Here is a 12,067-nt window from a genome sequence, read left to right as displayed (position 1 = left end):
TTGCTGTGTGACCAGCACACAGCTCGTTTCGCTCCCGTGGCTTTAGGTCCCCCTCTGCCAGGTACAAGCGGATGCCCTAACCTGTAGGATCTTTGAGTTTTGCATTTGCTCTGGGAGGACAAGGATGCACACTCAAGTCCGTGCTTGGAAGCTTCCACGTGCTTTTCTAGTGAGAGGTGCTGTCCCATGCCTGTCTTCTGCAGGCCGGGCAGCACACGGTTCTCGCAGGGCCATGGAACCTCCCTCGACACTCTTTCCTGGCGGATCTGACCCCAGATGAGCGCTGGGTCCTGACGCGCGTGAGGGAGGCTGGGAATGGCTCTGTCATCTGTGTCTTCCCTTGATTTATAGTATTTTTCACTGAGTTCAGGGCGGAGGTGGCAAGAGGAACCTCTTATATCCCCTGCCTCTCAAACTCCCATCCCAATGACCAAGGGAACGTGAAGGTAGGGGAGGCAGGTGCCACTTGAGCGAGCAGGCGAGGGCTGCCGCTGCAGGGGGCGTTTCTGCGGGACACAGCGCTGAGCTGCAAAGGGGAGTGGGAAGGGCTGGCCTGCCTGCGACTTGGTCTCCACGGAGGGACAGGCCGCTTCCTAAACTAGCGGGTGGATTTTCCAATAAAGCACCCTCCACCCCAACACCCCAGATTTCCGGCCAACAGCTGTAGTGAAAACCTTATGGATGTTTGAGCCCGTTGCGCTGAATTCGAACCCAAGATTTGCAAATTGTGCAAGGCGGTCGGCCTGGGCTCCGTCCTCTGTGAAACGGGGAAAACAGGCATGACAGGGCGTGCGCAGGGCGAAGTGAGGCGGTCGGGCAGGGAAACACGGCGCAGGTGCTCGCGGTTGCTGTGTGCCGCTCACTCCGTGCTGGGTGCTGCGCTGAAAGCATCCCCTAAATGGTTCCCTTTAATCCACAAGGCAGCTGCATGGAGCTGGCCTTGTTCTAGTCACCGTTTTGCACGCAAGGCCACTGAAATGGAAGGGAGCCGGGGACTCGCTCGCGGTTCGCAGCTGTGGAAGGGGCGGGAAGGAGCTGGGGCCCAGGAGTGCCAGGGCAGCGCCCCAGGCTCTGAGCCGGACTGCTCCAGGTCCTTAACACGCGTCGCCGTCTTAGCCCTTCCACTCGCCTCGCGCTGACCGTTCTTATTGGTAAAGTAACAGAGGTTCAGAGGTTAAACCATTTGAGGTCTCCAGAGGTCGGAAAGCCAGCCCGCTCCACCCCCAGTTCCCTGCGCTTTTCCACCCCGCGGACCGTTAGTGAATGTGCCCTGTGGGACGTCACTCTGCCTCCCACCTTTGGGTTAGGTTTTATTTGCACTGAATACAAGGGCTCTGACGCCTGGTCGGGAGAACATCAAAACGTGCTTCCATCCCCCCGACCCAGAAGCGCCGAATCCTTGCCTGTGCGCGCCTCTGAAGCTGCCTGTTTCTCTTTGCTGGTAGAACTCACAGAAAACAGCGGGCTTCCCCTGAACCTGCTGGAGAGACACGAGCCCTGGCCAGCCTACGTCACGTACATCTCCCCGATGGTGAAGAAGCTCATGGAGAAGAGCCAGGCGAGAGAGCTGGAGTGCGCGCAAGCCGCGGAGGAGGGCCGGCGGGCGGGCAGGCAGGGCAAGCCTTCCAGCGCCGTCCAGCTCGGAAGGAAGAAGTCATCCAAGGTCTCCAGAAACTTGATGTTCAAGGACCTGAGATTAGAGACCGCGGTGTCTGTGTGGGGGCCTTTCTCCGTGTCGGCCGCCGGCCCCCCCGTGATGCCAGGGCCCATCCACTTTCACACGGGTTCCCGAGGGAGCCCCACCGCCAACTATAACAAGATCATCTTCTCCCGAAAACCCACCACGAGGAGGCTTCCGTACAGCTCGCTTCTGGCCAGCAGGGAGACGCAGTCCAGCGTTTAAGGGCGAGTCCCGCAGCCAGCCCCCAAGACTGTACCTCAATTAAGCTCCCTTTGCTGCAAATTCCACTATGGCCTTTATGCTTGAACTGGCCCCTGCCTATGCAGAGGCTGGCTGAGATAAAGCAGGTCGAATGTGGGCCGTGGGTGGGTGCACCCCCTCCCGGCAGCGTAGGCAGACGGGGGCGGGAAGCCCCGGCTCTAGTCCCCTCCCCTCCTTTGATGCTCAGGGCCCAGCGTGGGTGAATTCATCCCGCACCAGGCAGGAGAGGAACGTCACACCAGGTGTCTGACCAGAGACGCTTTAGTAGAAAGCATGACTCACCAGATGACTGGAGAGGCAGGGAGGGAGCAGAGGTACGGACGGAGGTGACACCTGTAGGAAGCAAGCTGGGGGCACGTAAGACTCAGGTGTTTCTGGAAGGAATTAGCATGGCCTGTGGGGAGGAAAGGATCGCTGGGGGAAGCAGAAGGGGGCAGGAAACCAGCAGGAAGCAAGCCAGAAGTGAGTTCCCTCTTCTGCCTCCCGCCTCCCAGCTGCCTCCGGGCCGCCCGAGGGCAGAGCCTAGCGGGCAGGGATGCAGGAAGGCGATCTGAGAAGCCCACACCCTGCATCTCAAAGCAGAGTGCTTGAGGATGGACCCCAAGCCAAGGGGAAGACGAGCTCAGGGCCCTGCCCAGTGGGGTTCTGGGGGGCCTCACCTTGCTGGTGCACTTGGTGCCTGAACCTGGCCTGGGAACGCCTCCTTCCTTGAGGGCTTATGGAGTGGCAGTGGGGGCCCGGGGGGCCCTGCTGAGAAACGGAGGACTTTCTCTTGTGCTTGTTTAAGTCTTGCCTGTGGAGCAGACTTGGCAGCGGAGAAGGCCCCGGCCGGACCCCAGCTGTGGCTTGTCGGACGCAGCTGGAACTGGTCCACCCGTCCTCTGAGCTGCTCTCGACTGGCTCTGCTCCATCTGGAAGCAGGCAGGCTTTGTCTGTAGACACGAGAGGGGTCCAGTTAGGACAGGCAGGCCTGCCCGCTCTCAGATTTGGGGTTTGTCTGGAGAGCGTGGCCTCACTGGTAGCTTCTCTCTTCTGGACCCCACCTGATGTGGACCCCGCCACATGTGCTTACATTTGGGATGCAGTTAACACTCGCTCATCCTGCTTCCCTTGCAGAGATGTAGAGGATGCAGGGAGCCAGTGGCTGGAAGTGACACTTGGGAGGCTGGATTCGCCCTACAAATGCATTCTTGCCACCCAAGAGCCTTGTGGAGACGTCTGGGCTCCACTCTGGCGGCTGTGAGCTGTGTAGGAGCAGCTGCACATATTAGGGCCTCCGGACCAGTCCTGGGTTCACAGCTCTTGGCCAGAATGCATTCCTGCAAAAAGAATTGGTGATTTCCAGTGACTCTGAAGGACTGTGTTTTGTGTCCATGGAACAGTCAGAGATGTGGAGGCCGGTGATCAGTTCTCAACAGGAATTTAAAGTTTTTATCTCTTCCCTCCTTTTATGGACGTTTATGGCCAGAGTATATTTGAGGAGCTATGGATTGTGTTAGAGTTTACAGGGACTTGGAGTCATCTCGTGCGATTCCTTTGAGGGCAGAGCAGTTGTACAGATTTGTTGTTTTTTAAGTTTCCAGGTGTTTGATAGTTTTCACAGCAGTATATACTCCCTAAATTAAAATGGTCGTTGTACAGATAGCATTGTTTAATTTAATCCTCAGCCTGTTAGAACCACGCGAACAGGACCCGAGGACCTTAACACCTGATGCTGGGGCGCTTGCGTCTGTGACCGGGGCCCAGACGCAGTGCCTCCGGGGCCGTTTTAAGGAAGAAAAGGTCTTAATTCCTTTGCGATGGGGGCCTCTGTTCAAGCCCAAAGTGGGTTTGCAGGTCTGGCCACCACAAGGACTTCGTCAGCCCTGACGGTGTTTGCGTGGGGACGGAGGAGGCTGCCGGCAGCGAGTTCTCCCCGGGAAGCAGCCACTGGACAAGACCAGCTGGACCCGCGGTGAAGCCTCTGTCACGGGGAAGGAGGTGGCCCTCAGTAACCGCACGGGCTGTTGCTTAGACCTGAGAGTGTGGAGGTGGGGACCCAGGAGCCAAAGTCTAAGAGGAGTCTTTTGCTAAAATCCTGCGACAGTCCTGGAGCATCACCAAAACCGTAGGGGAGAGACAGCTTCTCCACCTCTCCAGGCGCCAGCGGGCGGGGTCCCACTGCCCTGGGCGCAGCAGCGGGTCTGGTAGAGCCCAGCCTTGTTCATGAGAAGCTGGGAGACCTTCCCGGTGCTCGCAGAGCGGGCGTGGGGCTCTTCCAGGGCCTGCAGTCGGCGCGAGCACAGGGGCTCGGAGCAGCGGAATGCGGATTCCTCGGGAACGTAAGCTCAGCTGCCTTCCACGTGGGGGCCGGGGAGGCTCAGGTTACTCCAGACACGTTGCACTTGGTCTCTGAGGGGGACGGCCTCCCCCTGATGGGCCGAGGCCCACGCCCGCCCCTCTGATTTATCCCCTCCGCATCTGGAATTTTCTGCTTGGCAGGAGCGTGGCTTCACTCAGTCTCCCTGCTCTTGTTGGTTTATGGAACATCAGAATTTGTATTTTGTCAGCCCTTCTGTGTTGCTCTGTAACTCAGGCCCCGTCTGACACCTGTGGGGAGCTGTGGATTGGGCAAGTTCTCTGGCCCCCGTGCACGGCAGGGTCTTCACCCCTCGGCAGGTCCCACCGTTGGTGTTTAGACAGTGGGTGCGGCCGGCTGGGGCCGTCAGGGCACCAGCAGCTCCACGCTTGCTAGGACCCCGCCGTGGCCCGGGGCCCGCCTTGAGGGACATTAGGCTGCTTGACAGATGAGAGGCTGCAGGAAGGCCCTCGGGGACTGGACTGCATACACAAAGATTCCAGGGCTGGTGTGTGAGGGCCAGACGCTCGAGGGTGGCCCGGGAGCCCTCTGACTGGAGGCCAGGGTGGGGCCGAAGCCGGGGGCCTGTGGGAGTCTGGACCTGACTGATGGCGCTTGTGATCGGTGCAGCGTAATCAGCAAACCCTGCTGGCCTGACGTCTTTATGTAGGGCACGGGGGCCTCATTGCCTCCTTAGTCTTTTTTTGGGTCAGGGATGAAAAATGGGCACCCCGAGGTCGGGATTTTGAAGTGGGCTTCAATGGGGGCCCTGGGAAGTAGCAGGGGATACAGCACAGGAGTCCCAACCAGGGACCAGCCCCGTGTCCCTGGGGACCGAAAACCAAGGGCAGGAAGCCTGGCCCTGCAGCCTCGCTGTGTGTCAGCTGAGGCAGGAAAAAGATGGTCCCTGCCTGGACCTGCAGCTCTCTGTTCAGCTTTAGCTGAGTCATTCATTCCTAGAAGTTTCTTGGACCGCCACCTTTCTGGAGCAACGGGCATGCTTTCAGAGCCCACCCTTTACGGGTGCCACGTAGGGCAGAAGGAGAGGTGGGGGAGGGATGGGAACCAGGGCCTGCGGTTTACTGCGATGTGATTTTGTCAGAGCCCAGAGCCAGGCGCAGGCCTGGGTGTCTGTCAAAAAATTGAGAAACCCTCCCTCTATCCCCTTCCTCCCCTTCTCCACCTCTTACCAGGGACCCAAAGCCTCAACCAGCTACATAGGTCCTTGGACATCACACTGCGGGTCCTAAACCAGTAGTGCACGGCGGGCCAGGCCTGTTCCTGGCAGTGAGTGTGCACACGGAATCCTCTGGGTGGGGGGCAGGCCAGGCCAGCAGGGGGTGCAGGAGCACCCAGTTTTAGGTGGGCCCTACTGCCACCCCCTTTTGTGTGCCTTGATCCCGACCAAGATCTGATCTGCACATGGGACGGGGCAGGATAAATAATGTCACGGAAAGGACATGGGACTTGGTGTCGAGACCCCCATCCCTTCCCCCAGGCTCCTTCCTCCAGGGAAAATAAAAACTAGCCCCCCACCCCGAGGCCTTTCTAGGAAGCTTCTGTGGCTGGGGGCCCAGCCAGGCGGGTGGTTTCAATTCACTTCCTCCCAGACTCAGTTGTTCAGCCACCCAGAACCTCCCATTACTTTGGGTGGACAAGGCATGCTCCAGGCAAGTGCGGACCGTTTGTGTGGTTCCTGTCGGCCAGCGGGAGGGTTCTGCGTGGAGAGGAAGCTACAGTGGTAAGGAGGCTCGCCCAGCACGCCCGGCCCTCTGCGTGCGTGACTGCAGACGGCGGACCTCGCTTTCCTGGCTGACCCTGGGGCCAGCCAGCCCCTCTGGGACTGGAGCGCAGGCCCTCAGCTCCAAGACCAGGCTGTCTCATCTTTACCCAGGCCCCCCCCCCGCTCCCACCCTTTCCCCCTTCCCCACTCCTCGCCCTCCCCCCTCCCCCCTGCTCCCTTTCCTCCCCCTCCCCACTCTCTCAGTTTCATCAGTGGCCGTCCTGCCGTGTATCCTCAGGAGGGCAGACATGTTCTGTCACAGGTTCAGCAAAGGCGCCTTCTGTTGCGAAGTGGCTTTACTAGAAGCCTGTCCTCCGTGGCCCACTCACCCAGAGCCAACTCACCGTCCGCCGCTGGACCAGCAGAGCCAGGAAGGAGGCTCTGGAAGTGCCCTGCCACCCGGCCAAGGTCAGTGGCGTTCACGGCTGTCTCCCCAGAGCCCAGCCGGTGGCCCTGCTCACAGCTGGTGCTCAGCTGCTTCCCGAGCAGGTGGTTTACACCAGCAAGTCCCAACCCCACAAACAAAATGCCCTGGGAAGCGGTGGTTTCTTGTAGGATGTCCAGCGGCTGGGAAAACCACTTTGACTAGGTTCGGCAGCCAGCCTGAGGCGTGGAGCGCGGGCAGCTTGGCTCCAAAGTTCCTCCTAGGACGAGAGTATGGCTCCAGTGACCGACAGTGGGCCCCTTCGACGCCCCTTCCTTGTGGGGGTCGGAGGGTGGAAGGGACAGGGTGTCAAGCCTTAACCCTTGACGTCCAGTTGTTCTGTTCTTTTCAGCGACCAATCCAAGCCTCTCTGACGGAATTCCAAGCTAATTACACCTCTTTCCTCCAGCCTTGATCAGAAGGGACGTAATTTCCCAGACCTAAGATGGTCTCTCCTCCCGTGTTTGCAGCCACACCGATGGGCACCCGATTGGACTTGCCCTGGGGGCTTGCCGGCGCAGGTGCCGTGCTGGGGGCCCGGCCGTGACCGTGGCAGACACTCAGGGTACGTCTGGCGGGGCCGACGTCGGACAGTCACGTTATCCAGTCGCAGTTGTGAGTGACGTGACGTAGAAGCAGAGGCTTCCTCAAGTGAGAGCGTCCTTGCTGTGAGCTCCTGACGGGTTCTCCCCAGGCGCACGAGCAAGGGTCAGAGAAGGAGGCAGGGTCGGTACCAGGACAGCTGCTCATAAAAAGGAGTGAGGTCATGGCAACATTTACTGGCCGGGCGAGCTCTGTGCGCTCTGCGAGCGGCCTGCCGTCCGCGCCTGCCCGCCTTTCCTGTTTGTTTCTGTAGCGCCGTGGAGCCGTGCCCTGTCAGGGAGCTTCGGGGCACGGCCTCCCCCTCCCGCCCCCTCGCAGCCACACACAGGCAGGGGCCGCCTCTGCACGCTGCTTGTCCCGGGACACTCTCTTCCTGCCTGTCTGGAGGGCTGGGCCGGGCAGCTTCAGAGGAGGCTTCCAGCCACTATATGGTCCCCACGAGACCTCGGGCAGGGGCCCAGGTCCAAGCCTTCTTCCTGGGGCCCTGGCCCGTGGAGCCTCACCTCAACTTCCCCAGGTCTCAGAGCAAAAAGACCAGTTCCGTCTTTCCGTGTCATCTCTGCAGACCGCCCTGCTTTTCACCAGCTCGTCCGGGTTCTTGTCGGCCCCTCATAGACCGGGGCAGAGGGTGCCTTTCAGCCCAGGGAGAAGGCACCACGTGTTTCACGGTCCCCCTGCTCTAGCCCCTTCCCCGCTTCCTCGTGTCGCAGGGCCCCTCCCTTTCTCCCCGCCCCACCTTTCCCTCCTTCCTTTCCATTTGATCTTATTGCTATTTTTTATTTTCGTGTCATTGCAAAACTAAATGATGCTTGTTTTAAGGGGCACAGGCTCCCTGCAGTGTAAGTGACCAAGTGGCCTCGCCTGCACAAACTTTAGGAAAAGCATGTCCCTTTGAGGCTCAGACGCTGAGGACCTCGGGGAGGTCCCAGGTGCTCTCGGGGAAGTCTGAGGAATAGTCCACAAGCCCACCCCTCGTGGCTGCCTGTCGTCCTGGCCGTCCTCTTGCCCAGAGCAGCTCTTTCAAGGTCTCGGGTCACTGCCGCCCTGCTTCTCCCCAGCCCAACCAGTGGGACCCTGTGGCTTCCCAAAGCACAGCTCTCCTAGGTCGTGACATCAGTAAGTCTGCTCTGAAGGCCTGGGGGTTGCCGAAGCCCAGCGGAGTCCGTTACAGGTCCACTGGAAGTGTCTGAATTCTGGCCCCTGGGGCGGGCCAGCTCCACCTCCAACACGGGCCTCAGTGCATCGCCCCTGCTGGGAATGTGGGTCCAGTCCCCGGTCAGTCCTGGAGATACTGGAGCCAGCTCCACCTTGCTTTCTCTTGTCAAAACCTCCTTCTCTTCCCCATCCTAGACAAACTGCCACTGGGATGCTGAGTGCCTGGCCTGTAAAAGGTGGCTGAGTTCTCCTGGCCTGTTGAGAACGAACCCCACGGGGGTAGCGTAACAGTTCAGCCCTGGTCTGGTAGGTAGAAATGGCTAAATGTTTAAAAAAAACTTCACAAGTGATTTTAAAAATATACACAGGAATCACTCCTCAAGTGGAAACTGTCCCTTTCCAAGTCACCCATGGGACTCAGTGTGAAAAGTTGTGTCCTCGTTCCAAAAACACTGGGCCTGCTCAGAGCCTTTTGGTCTCCATTTTTGGTCCTTATTTTCTGCGTCAGTCCGTGCATGGGCTGTACCCAAGCCCAGCTGCTTTAGAATTACAGAATGGTGGAGGGCGTGGAAGTGTTGCTTGAGATCACTTTACAGAGATCCTTTAACCTCAGCCAGGCATTGTGAAGATAAGGAAACAGAGGGTCAGAGAGGCCCCAGGATTTGGTTGAGGCTTTGAATTCCGTACACCCAGTTCTTCCCGATCCACTGCTGACGTCCGTCGTGGACCAGGGAAGGGGCCGTGCGGTGGGCTAGGGCGGGCGGGCTCCTAAAGGAGCTGGGCTTGAGGAAGGAGTCCGCTGCGAGCGAGGGTGGACGAGAGGGTGGGGGCGTCCAGATACATCCCAAAGTGGACTGCTATCTACAATTCCTTTTCTTAAAAAAACCGGCAGGCTGTAGATTTTCCCCAGAATTTTGCTGAGATGTTTTTTCCCACCAGAGCACAGCAGGCAGGTGTTGCTCGCGTCCACACCCTCGTCCCAGGGTGGGCCTGCTTTCTCCCGCTCCTGGAGACTTGGGTTTCTCGAAGCTCTCTGAGCTGTCTCCAAGCCCGCCCTGCCCTCTTCTGTTTACTCCATCTTCGTGTGAAACGAGTTAAAGAGCAGCACTCTCCATGAAGGTCAGGGTGAAAACCACCAGCGGGACACACCGTGTCAGAACTTGCTTTTTTTAATTGAAGTGTAGTTGATCTACAATGTTGTGTTAGTCTCTGGTGTGCAGCATGGTGACTCAGTTGCACATATGTGTATACACATCTCTTTTTCATTATAGGTTATCACAAGCTGTTGAATATAGTTCCCTGTGCTGCACAGTACAGCCATGTTGTTTGTTTTATGTATAGTAGTGTGTATGCTAATCCCAAACTCCTAATTTATCCCTCCCCTGCTTTCCCCTTTTGCAACCATAGTGTTTTCTATGTCTGAGTCTGTTTCTGTTTTGTAAATAAATTCATTTGTGTCATTTTTTAGATGCCACATATGACTGATATCATGTGATATTGGTCTTTCTCTGTCTGACTTACTTCACTTAGTATGATGATCTCTAGGTCCATCTGTGTTGCTGCAAATGGCATTATTTCATTCTTTTCCATGGCTGAGTAGTGTTCCGTTGCATATCTGTACCACATCTTCTTTATCCAGTCAGCCTGTTGTCAGTACTTTAAAGGGCAGAATGGGCTCTGTGGCAGGTGGTCCATGTCCTCTCCCCTCTCTGCTCCCTAGGCACCAACTCCACCTGGATCTTTTTGTTGATGCCCCAGAGGGGACAGGGAGTTAAAGTACCCAGAGCTGCCGTCAGTAATGGCCAATAGGAGGTGAAGGACAGATAGCCCCTAAGTCGGCTTCTTTGCCCCTAAGTGGGGTGGATAAGGAGGCAAGTCCTATCCTGTCTCCAAGTTCCCAGCAGGACGGAGCCTTGGGTGCCCGAGTAGCCGTCTGCTGGAGGACTCCCCGTCCGTCAGCCTCCTTTTCTGTCCCCCTTCTGTGTGCTTCTGCCACCGTCTCCGGGTTTACGTCCCCAGTAGACTCCTTGTTCTTGAATCCTCACCTCAGGGTCTGTTTCAGGGGGAACCCAACCTAAGATGTCATCCAGGCAGCCCCTAGGTTATCCGGCCACCCCATTTCCCCAAGTCCTAATCAACACCGTGTACCAGTAAACTTTTTAATTTTTATCAACCTGATCAGTAGATTATACATATTTCAATTTGCTGTCTCTTTTTTTCTTTGCATTTGTTCGTATACCATTTGTATTTTTTCTCCTGTGTGTGTGTGTGTGTGTGTGTGTGTGTGTGAACCACTTGTTTACACGTTTAAGTAGTTTGAAAAATTGATTTGTTGGTCTTTTACTTGTGGTTCACAAGTCCTGTGTTTATATTAAGCCCTTCAATCCTTTGTTCATAACCTGTTTTTCAAACATTTTCCCATCTTTTCATTTGTATTTTGATGTCATTTTAGAATTTTCGATATGGATAAAATTTAAAATATTTGTACAGTCAAACTCGTCAATATATACATTTTTGCTGGAGGTACTGGGGATTGAACCCAGGACGTCGCGCATGCTAAGCATGTGCTTTACCCCCTTCCTACCTCATCAGAATGTTTACTTATGGCCTCTGAGTTTTGTCTTAATTAGAAAATCTTTTTCCTCTCCCAAGACTATGAAAAAATTACCTCACGTTCCCTGCTAGCACTTTTACAACTTTCCTTTTTTTTAAATATGTATTTTCACCACAATTTATTTTAGTATAAAGACTTCAAGGAGGGTTCAGTTGAACTATTCCCCCTGTGGTTGGCCGGTTTTTCCAACAATGTTTATCAAATACTCAGTCTTTCCCTCGGTGATTGGAAACTCGCATTTCTTAGACAATAGATTACTCTATGTTTTCCGGTCTCTTTGGGGACTTTCTGTTTTGGCTCATTGATCTGTCCGTCTATTTGTGGGCCAGAGGCAAATGGTTTTCATTACTGCAGCTTTAGAATCTCTTTTACTGTCTGACGCAGAGAAGCCCAGAGGGCCTTTCTGAAATTTTTCCTGATTACCACTGAGCCTTTCAGCGAGAGTGAGAGCGATTTTCAGGGAGTAAAACTGCCCTCTATTCTCTTCGGTGACCAGCAGGGTGAGGGGAAGGCAGGCCCTTGATCCTGCTAACTGACAAGCCCCGTTTTCCGGCTGGAAGGTGGAACGTCATAACAAGGCGATGGCACAACAACAGCTCCGTGTATTCCTTCGCTTTTGCGAAGTTGTGACCTGCCTGCCGCCTGCTGTCCTGAAGCCGCGCTGAGAGGTCTGGGTCACCTCCAGCCCATCTGCTGGGAAGAGTCCAAACTTGGACTTGCCAGTGCAGGTGGCAGTTTGAAGGCGTGCCCTTTTCCACTTAGAAAAATGATGCCAAAGTAGAAGACAAATGCGAATCAGAAAGAAATTCCTCCCTTGTCGCCCTCGGAATAGGACGGGTGGGGACGAGTTGGTCAGATATATAAGGAAACCGAAAGCATGAAGCAGGGGGCCCCGGCCGTGGCGCCGCCGCGCAGCCCAGATGCACAGCCCGGCCTCCTCCGCCGGGGCCGCCGGGGTCACGGGGCCCCGAGGCAGTGGGAGCTTGGTATGGCGTTCATGTTTTCAGTGGGTGAGGCGTAGGAAGCCAAAACAGACACATAGACATTTTTTCCTTCCCTGCTTCTTTCTCTTAGAATTTTCCTGGCTTCCACAGGAACAGACCCCCATTGTGCACCCCTGCCCTGGGTGGCCTGGCCAGGGTGCCGTCGGCCGCCTCATGAGAGTGTGCGGGGCGCCCAGTTTGCAGAGCTCGGCCCCTCAGAGAAAT

General features: G+C 56.3%; 1 protein-coding gene across 14 annotated transcripts in view; it reads left to right on the top strand.

The window, feature by feature from the left end:
* The window catches only part of LOC102514878 (Golgi apparatus membrane protein TVP23 homolog B), an 85,193-nt gene that overhangs the window by 69,786 nt on the left and 3,340 nt on the right, over positions 1-12,067 (top strand). For 5 of the 14 annotated variants that reach the window (XM_032498851.1, XM_032498852.1, XM_032498849.1 and 2 more), the window contains one exon: positions 1,446-4,251. The exons of 2 other annotated variants lie outside the window; for them this stretch is intronic. In XM_032498851.1, the coding sequence (XP_032354742.1) occupies positions 1,446-1,903 (458 nt within the window). In that variant the 3' untranslated portion in view covers positions 1,904-4,251. Of the gene's footprint in view, positions 1-1,445; positions 4,875-12,067 lie in introns of those variants that run through there. 7 more of the 14 variants (XR_004326698.1, XR_004326697.1, XM_032498844.1 and 4 more) reach the window with 6 other exon arrangements.

The sequence above is a fragment of the Camelus ferus genome, chromosome 16, assembly GCF_009834535.1.
Source record: "Camelus ferus isolate YT-003-E chromosome 16, BCGSAC_Cfer_1.0, whole genome shotgun sequence".
In the NCBI taxonomy this organism is placed as follows: Eukaryota; Metazoa; Chordata; class Mammalia; order Artiodactyla; family Camelidae; genus Camelus; species Camelus ferus.
The sequence above is the reverse complement of the archived record's forward strand: the minus strand, read 5'-3'. Positions and strand labels throughout refer to the sequence as shown.